This window comes from Anoplophora glabripennis, unplaced genomic scaffold (genome assembly GCF_000390285.2).
Source record: "Anoplophora glabripennis isolate ALB-LARVAE unplaced genomic scaffold, Agla_2.0 scaffold1125, whole genome shotgun sequence".
NCBI lineage: Eukaryota > Metazoa > Arthropoda > Insecta > Coleoptera > Cerambycidae > Anoplophora > Anoplophora glabripennis.
The window spans coordinates 62,226-72,194 of NW_019417215.1; the positions used below are offsets into that span (position 1 = coordinate 62,226).

The 9,969-nt window shown below is 32.7% G+C and overlaps 1 protein-coding gene across 1 annotated transcript in view; it reads left to right on the plus strand.

Moving 5' to 3' along the window:
• LOC108913521 (retinoid-inducible serine carboxypeptidase-like) overlaps positions 1 to 9,969 on the plus strand; it is a 39,626-nt gene that overhangs the window by 26,654 nt on the left and 3,003 nt on the right. The window contains exons 5-6 of the mRNA XM_023456051.1: positions 7,438 to 7,683; positions 9,449 to 9,603. Of these exons, the coding sequence (XP_023311819.1) occupies positions 7,438 to 7,683; positions 9,449 to 9,603 (401 nt within the window). The remainder of the gene's footprint in view (positions 1 to 7,437; positions 7,684 to 9,448; positions 9,604 to 9,969) is intronic.

Below are 9,969 nucleotides of genomic sequence, written 5' to 3' on the forward strand. Positions count from 1 at the left end.
ATCGACGTTCAGTGTAACTCAGTCTATACACGATTATAGATTCTACCGATGTGCATGGCGAGCTGCACAAAGATAAATAATATTGAACCGTATAGAAATCATTTTATATTTTATACGCATTATGGTAATAGTGTTTTTATATTATGTATTAGTCACTCTTTATAATTTCGGCCGCCGAGTATAGTACTTCCTATTCTGGTCCGGGTTCGATCCCTGGCGTCGGCACTGGCAATGTCGATGGAAAATCGGTGTTTGTCCGCGTTTTTTTGAAATTTAGCCCCCTTCCGCACTGCATTTGGCTTTGGATTTGGATTTGGGGGTTGTCTCATTTCTGTGATGTTTTATGTTTTTTATGTTTTAGTATATTTCCTTTAAAATTCGATATACCTACTTGATAGTTTAATTCACATGCGAATATAATATTGCTTAAGCTTGCAAGAGAAATTACGACATTGTTTGATATAAAAAGTATAGATAGTGGTTAGTTTAAAGCGTGGTTATCGAGAGGTGAGAGGAATAAAGCTTTGGAGGAGGAAGTGATAAATTATTATCACTGTAATGCATTTCAGTTATTTCAAGGAGTGTATTGATTCTGTGCAACATGTCTGTGCCAGTTAAATACAAATGCACCAAATAGAAGGGGCATACTTATTTAACATTCAGAGTAGTGGAGAACTTTCAATTGTTAAAATGGTTTCATCATGTTTAGCTACTAAGTTACCTAGTTCTGAAAAAAATGTGATTGGTGCCAAAATTTACAAGTACAAGAAACAAGTCCAAGAGCAAGTTCCTAACTACAGGATTGTGCAACCTTTTCGGCTATAACCTTTGCATCACAATTTATGGGAAAAAAGCTGAGCAACTTATATTTAATGAAAATGCATGGAATAGTTTTTTTAATTAGCAATGAGTAATTATAAACGACTCGTATTGATATTTGACAGGTAGATGGTTTCACTTTATAATTCGAACAGTTGCCCATGAATCGAGTGATTAAAATAGTGAAAGAAGGTAGTAACGTGTATTTGGCATCGGAAACACTCTCTGGCTTTGTGAAATATTACTTCTTGTAAAACACCAAATTGAAATAAATTGAAATATTGAAACGCTATCAGTTTGATACATATTTTAAGCTATTGAAGGATGGTTTGAGAAGACGGGATGGGAATGTTTTCTCCAATACATTAAATATTAGATTAGAAAATCCCAACAGTGGAAATACTGGAATGATAATGGAAGTTTTGTATTCAGAAATATTTGGAAAAGCGTGCGGTAATACATCATGAATAAAAAGGTTCAGTTCCATGAAAACTTGAATAAAGTGCACTCTATGGTTGCTTGGAGCTACGCATATAAATCTTCAAACATATTGAAGCAACGTTGCTGTTCACAGCAGAGGTGAATCCAGGGGGGCTATGGGGCTGCGCCCCCCCCCCCTGGGGCCCCCCTAAATTTGTTTCTGTTTTTCCATTTTCCATTTTTGGATGCCATGATTACAGAAATTCAAAATAGGATTTTAAATCAATTAGTTCAATTTAATACAATTTTAATTTAATTAATAAGTCTAATTTAATTTACCTGTTTGGTATCTAGCTCAGGAAACATAAATAGTTTTGATCTATTGGACAAATTTTATGAGAATAACCTACTTGAAAATGGTGCTCTTATCAATACTGAACAAGTACGTGCTGAATATTTACTGTGGAGAAGGCAACTGTGTGAATTTACAGACACTAAATACCAGTGACAGCAGCAACTGCGGAAAGGAGCTACAGTACCTTGAGAAGATTAAAGACGTATTTGAGAAATACCACAGGGGAAAATAGACCCACCTCTTTGGCCCTTATAAACATACATATATTTTAATATCGACATAAATGTTGATGAGGTGCTCAACAAATTAGGGCCGAAAAAAGCCGTCGGCGTCGAATAAATACTATAATGTGATTTGTTAAACTATGTGTTGTTAGTTGACAATATAATAATAAACAAATTGATATTATTTTGTATTTCATCGCCACGTTTCTAAAATCTCAATTCAAGTACCTAAGATATAAATAAAAGATTAAGAAACCACCTTATTTCAATCTAATAGAATTTAGAGACTTTACGGCAGACATATATTTGAAAGAAGAATTTTAATTGTATTATCAGCCACTTGAAAAGCTTTTTTGTGTTTTTTGATAATCACAAGTCGATAAAATAAAAAAATCGTGTATTTTTCAGATGTATCTATTTATCCGTATTAAAATTTTCCGCTGAATCCGAAAAGATAAAAAAAAATTCTGACGTGTGGATTCCCCCCACACCCCCAATTCCCTTCAAAAATTAAAATTAAAAAAATCCAAACTAGCCATCCAACCCACCTATCTCTAGTAATATTTTCCGCTGAGTCCGAAATCGAAAAAAGAAAATTTTCTGACTTACGGATTCTCCCCCACAGACCCTCAATTCCATCCAAAAATTCAAAAAATTCAAACTGGCCATCCAGCCTACCTATCGTTAATACATTTTTCCACTGAATCCGAAAATGATAATTCTGACGTGTGCCACATACCTTCAATTCCCCTAAAAAATTAAATAAATCCAAACTAGCCATCCAACCCACTTACTTCTTTCAAAAATAAAAGACTTGAACTCGAATTTTGATTGATTGTGGAATTAAAATGCTAAACTATTTTAGAAAATACATTGCGTATGCTACTTAGCTTAAAGTTACCTTAGTTAATTACCTTAAAACATTTTGGAAAACAGTAAGCTTATATCAGAAAATGTTGCATAATCCGGTAGCCACGAACTTTCTCCTGAATGAATTAAACAATAATTCATAAATTTTAGAATCAATACTCACATTTTCTTCAGAACTAGGTATCTATCTAGTATAAGCGTGATAAAGCCATTTTAACAATTGAAAGTTCTCGACTACTCTGGATATTAAATAAGTATGCCCACTCTACTTATGTTAGGTAGTTCCGTTTCCCCACCACATTTGTTTCGTACATTTGTATATAATTAGAACAGGCGTGTTGCACAGAATCAGTACACCTGTCTCCGGTATTATCCTTGACATAACTGAAATGCAGTACTACAGTGATAGGAATTCATCACTTCCCCCTCTAAAGCTCTATTCCTCTCACCTCTCGATAACCACGCTTTACATTAGCCGCCCTGTATATATTTTTTATTCATTAAATAATGTCCTGATTTCTTCTTGCAAGTTTAAGCAATATCATACTCATATTTGAATGAAACTATCAGGTATCTTACGATTTATGCTGCGTTAGTTAGTTTAAATGAAATAAAGTATCAGTTTATAATTTATGTGAACGTGGAAATTTTAAAGGCACAAGTTACAAATATGTGGGCGATCGCCCCCTCCCAAATGGCCCAAAAAAAAATTTTTACCACTAATAAAACAAAAAGAACCAGCTATAAAAATAAACCCCAAGAGCTCCATACCCCACAATATTATCAAACCAAACACATCTATACTGAAATTCTAAACCCTCCTATCTATCTCGCAGCAAGTAACGAAAATAAAGAGTAAATGCTGAACCCGAAGATCCTAAACCCACCTACCTCACACAGTTGAGATTCTAAAGTTATTTGATTAATTTATTTTATTTCTGGATCGTAAATATTTTAATAAAGATACAGCATATATAGTGCATTAAATTGTTCAAAAATACTCATAGTATTTCAACAAATCTGTTAATGTGGTAAAACGATTAATTGTCAGTGAATTAGGTTTATGGATATGTAAATGGGAGCAAGAACCTAATACTGGCCTACAAAGTACTATCGAATTGTTAAATTCGCACATTAATTTCCTCCTCAAAGTACTGTCTGTAGCAACGGCGGAAAGAACATTTTCTTACCTCCGGAGATTGAAAACTTGGCTACAATGGTACAAGATCGGTTAACGGGTCTAACTTTACTACATGCCCACAACGATATTCAACTTAGGCTGTGTTCAGCGAATGGTGGGGCCGATCAAAGTCGTTCAGCGGACAAATATTTCGTTGGTGAGCCCAATCTGCTGATTGGGAATGTTGAGCAGGTTTTAATACAGTTGCTAAAGGAATTGTTTGACTAAAGAAGTTGGACCGAACTAGTCTGACCATTCGCTGAACACAGCCGATTATAAATGTATTTTCGAACGAAAATCGACTAGAATTTGTTTTTCGAGGCGACTTTTACTTGTTTGTTACTTTATTTTTAAGCAATGTGGTACCTATTATAACCAAATATGCCAAACCAAAGATCAAAAAGCATTTATTAATCAAGTCAAACAAATTTCTTTGGAGGAATTTTTCACCTACTGCTCATCATTTTACCGGAGAACTAAAATAAGTTTTGTAGCATTATACTTCCACTTTTAAAATCCTACTGAAAAAATTAAAATCGGACCACCTCCAACGCATCCAGAAATTTTGCAAAATAGTACACCGAAAAATTCAAATTCTAATTGTGCCAAAACTAATGGTCCGACAGCGTCTATTTTGTGCACACTTAACATAGTACCTATAATTCACTACATTTGTGCACAGGGTCAACTCTACAACTTAAAAAATGCCGGAATAATGACGCTATGTATCGGCGTTGTACTAACTTTAGAAAAGAACTTGATTTTTCTGGAAAACTGTTAAAGATAAGTATGGTCAACCTCATATCAGCCAAAAGGGCATTCAATTTTGCATTCACCCATGAGAATTAATATGTGTCATTCCATTAGAAAAAAAAAAAGTTTTTCAACTCGTAAGATTATTAAATGTAGGTTTCAGTATTTTCGAGGCAGAATAACGTACACGTTTTGCTCACAGATGACAAGATGAAGTAATTTATGCCAAAACGAACTGTGAAAACTGCAGGTTTCTAGCTCTTACGGTTTAGACGCTATCTGGCCTTATTTAGAGAGCTGAAATTGTGATTTTGTTCAAAAACAACTCGAAAACGGTAAGTTTTAAACACCATGTACAAGAAATTCAAAAATGCAATAATATACAGGGTGTTCCATTTAAAATAACAAACTCGAAATGGAACACCCTGCAAAGCTAAAAATATTTTCTTTACATGGCTCACATGAGTCCAGGCAACTTTTCCATTTTTTTTATCAATTTTACAGTTGCAGAGTTACAGAAAAATCTCTCATAGATAGAACACCCTGTAATTATAAAAAATCCGAGAAAATAATTGTCCCAATTTTTTTCCGATCCATATCCTTTGCTATCTCTTACAAAAATGCAAATTTCACGCTATTGTTTTTTTCGAAGTTGTGATGATTAATTTGTGTTTAAAATAATATTTCCAGTAAAACGTTACTATGAACTTTTTTGAAGTTTTAGAATTAGTTACTTTATATTTTACTTATAAAAAAGTGATAAATCGAAAATAATTCGTTTTTCGAATAAAATGAAGGACATTCAAAAAATATTTTGAAATATACAGGGTGTCCATATCAAAGTTAGTATTTTTAAATGGAACACCCTGTATTTTACTGCATTTTTGAAAGCACCATAAAAAAATAGGTGAACTTTATTAAAGGTTCTGCATACCTAGGACTTACAGTTTGTGAGATATTTCAATTTGAAAATGTGAAAATGCAGGCTTAGCGTAGAAATTTAATAATAGCGATAAAAAAATAATTTTAAGGAAGCAGCTTTGGAGAGTGTATTTTAGATCCTTGAAGTTAGAAATTATTATATTTGTCGTCACTTAATATTATACAGGGTGTTCAAAAACTGTTGAATACTTCTCTCAACTTTAAACAGCAATAACTTGGTTATTTTAAATGGGACACCCAGTATATTTTTACTTTGAGAGTTAGGAAATTTAAAACTCTTTCAAACTGTGTATAGGTTCCCTATACTTATCTCTAACGGTATTGGAGATATTTGTGCCGTTTCGTTTTTTATCAAATTTTTTTGTAAGATGTATCCACGTGTCTTTATCAAGGTTTTTATTGAATTAGTTTGGGTTCTTCTTGATGACGTCTCTTAAATATAAGGAGAAAAATGTGAATGCAATTAGATGGCGCACCTGCACATTTTTCATATTCAGTGAGAAATTATATAAATCGAAAATTTAGTAATAAATGAATAGGTAGGAATGGTCCATGTCAGTGACTACCTAGGTGTCCAAACCTCCCGTAATGGACTTCTTTATTTCGGGCTAGATTTTTTAATCTTGTACACAGTGTTTCACCTACTACTTGCAATGATATGAAAGGAAGGATTAGAGATACATTTGCCACAAATCACCCCAAATATTCTAAGGAATGTGAAAATATTATTTGAAGATAGAATACGATGCCGTATAATAATATTTTTTCCGTTTGGTCACTAGTGACCGAGGCGTTACTGGTGGCCCACCCTGTATAATAATAACCTTTTTGTTTTAAATTCGCACAATCATCCCTTAAAGTTGAGAAAACAAAACAAAGTTTCTAGCACAACTTTGTACTTAGTGCAAGTGAGCTCCTTTCAGCAAAGCATATTTCGTTAAGGTAAGAAAGCAACTCGCTTGGCGCCTATTTAATGCAGATATTTTTGCTAACCGTAACAAAAAACTTCTCTTAGTGTAGTAGATAAAATATCCTAGCAAAACGCTTCACTTGGACGATTTCAATGTAACTTTACATTCTATCAGTGGTGGCTGGTGCGGGAGGGCCCTACGGCGCCAGACCCTCTATAAATTTTAGTATCAAAAAATTTTATTTACGGTGCCATCTACATAATTAAATATGAAACACATTAAAAAGGAAATGTTAAGTTCGTTATGTGCAGTTAATTTAACTCCACATACTAAACTTTGAATACATGGGCTCCTCGTAGCTCGCCTCTACATCTATAAAGTGTTTACAGCGGTGGTCATGGTTACCGTCGCGCTGCCGTGAAAGACGTAGTGGGAGTAGCACATATTTACTATTCAGTTTGGGCTGTTTAAACCGACCGTAACCAAATAATAACTAAATTGTTCAGATGTGGTGTAAAGTTTTGTTACTTACATATTGTTGTGTTTTTTAAAAAATTGTAGAAGCTTAAATTGATTGTTGAGACAGACTAACACTAATGCTATCTATTGAAAAATGGTGCAAGAAATACCAAATTTTAATGGGAGTAATTAAAAACTTAATTTAAAATTTCAATAATACTTAAAACTACCCAATTATATATATATTTTTTAGTGGTATAGAAGTTAAGAGCCGCAACTGCATTTTATGCAAGTTATGTAGGTATTTACATCCAGACGGCTAAACGTTCAAAAATGTGTAATTTTTTACAAGAATTCTGAAACTAACTTAAAAGTGTCTGTACGGTCTTGTGTCGATTTAAAAATTGCTTCTCTTCCACTATTGCAACATTTCAAAAACAATAGAAAGTTACCAAATTTTAACTGTGATAAAAAATTACTTCTAATTTCATTCTGTATCTGCAGGTCGACTTCAAAAACCAGGCTTGGAAGTAAGAGATAGTACAGATGATAAAATAAATGTGCTTATGAACGGAAGGGTAAAAAAAGCACTAAACATTTCTCAAACATGGGATTCCTCTTTTGTGTTTGAATATCTCGAAGAGGATTTTATGAAGCCAGTTACAGATATTGTTGAAGAATTATTAAATACTACAGATATCAAAATTGCAATTTATAATGGACAGCTTGATCTTATCGTTGATACACCAGGTAAAACTAACAAATCTTATCAAAATATTTAGATCTTTTAAACACACATTCTTATTTAAACATTAATATAATAGTAGGTAATATAAAAAACATTCAATAAACATAGTAAAAATCAATATACAGGGTGTCCCAAAAGTGACGTTCGTCGTTCTAGGATTTGATTAAGGGGACAAAAGCAAATTGAAAATCAAGAGTGGAAAATTTTCCGATTGTTTTTCTTTGTTGAGCTATTAAAAAAAAAAATATTCAAAAAACTAAAAAAAGTGAAAATCCATTTTTTTTTCTCGAAACTGAGGAGTGTGGTTATAGGATTTTTAATCAGAGGACTGACTCTTGGAATTATTGGTTGCTCTATTATTTTCATAATAACAGCCTGAATAAAAACTACTGCATTTTCAATATTTCTATAAGTTTGCTGCCAACTTTACCTTTCAAATACACCGATTACATTTAGCTGCATTATTAATAATAATACAAAGAATTATTATTATTTTTTTCACAACTTAGGAGAATGACGAGTACTATGCCAACTGAACCATGTTTGCTCTCCACTCATACATTGCTTACTTATTTTTTAATGGCTTTTGAAGAATAAAATAATAGAGATTAGTTGTATTACAACGAATTGATCTAGTATGCTGTGGCAATCATAAATAAATTATTCAACATGATGGAGCTCGGTCATATTATGGTTTACGAGTAAGAAATTACCTGAATCAAAAATGACTTCTAAGAGGTGAACCTATAGCATGACTTCGTAGATCACCAGATCTGAATATATTTTTTCTTTTGGTGTTATTTAAAAGAAAAGGTTTACCTTTTGTAAATCCAGAAAATGTAGTAACCCGTATGCACACTGCTGTCACATTAATAGAGCAAGAGATGTTACAAAGGGTTCGTGCTTCAATGTTCAATCGTGCCAATATTTGTCTTCAACAAGAAAGAAATTATTTGAACACCTTTTGTAAAAACAATTGATATTATTTTAGCTCATTATGTCTTTAGTTTATAAGTTTTTTCCTCTCCGTTTTATAAAATTGTTTTATTATTAAACTGTTTTTCTCTATCCTTTTTAGGTTAAAATAATTCCTTACACACAGGTACTACCCTAGTTTCCGATAGTCGGTAACCGACTATACTTACCTACTATTGGTTATTAATTTGTCTTGGTCCCCATAGGCACAGACAGCAGTTTCGAGACAAGAATATTGGATTTTCACTTTTTTATAGTTTTTTGAACAATTTTTTTGAATAACTCAACAAAGAAAGACAATCGGAAAATTCCCAACTCTTGATTTTCGATTTCTTTTTGTCCCCTTAATCAAATCCCAAAAGGACGGTCGTCACTTTTGGGACACCCTGTATAGCTAACTAGTTGAACAATTTCTGGTTCCTGTTGCCTAGATGCATAGTTATTTGTTACTTAATTTAATTGTCATAGAATCACAACAATTATTATTAATCATCATCATCATCAATCAACATCGTCATCGTTATCGTTATCGTCCTCGTCCTCGTCGTCGTCGTCGTCGTCGTCGTCGTCGTCATCATCATCATCATAATCATCACCATCAACACACATTTGAAAATTTTTGAGAAATAAGGGAACACAAATTTAAAAAATTCAGCAAAAACTTTACCTTAGTAATGAAACTAATGAAAATTAACCGTAAAAGAAATTGTAATACATGTATCTAGTAGAGGAAGGTTATACATTCACAATATTTAAATTATAACTACAGTAATTTTAAAATATTAATTACAGGTACAATGAAATGGGTAAACAACTTAAGGTGGGAAGGAAAGGACGAGTGGGATGCTACCATTCGAAATGGCTTTTCCGTTGACTATTATTTTGAAGGAAATGTAAAAAAATCTGGAAATTTGGCAGTGTACTGGGTAGACAGATCTGGACATATGGTACGCATATATTATAATAAACAAATTTGTATAGTTTAGTATTTTATGAACTTTTACATTTAACAAATTATCTAGTAGAATCAAAGTACTCATTGTCATGCATTTCCATATCTCTAAATATGAATCATCATCATCAAGAAATTCTATATATACACCAGGAAAATTAGCGAAAATAAAAGAGAAACTCGAAAAAAGTCCTATCCGCTAGATTATTGTAAAATTGTCTAAAGGAACATAATACAAGACATCTCTCGTCTCGTGAGTCAAAAATTTTTATTAGCCAACTTTTCTATTTAAACAAATAAGTGAGGAAAGCAGTTTTTTCACTTTGCAGGGAAAACCATCAATTTTAGCGAAAAGTGACTC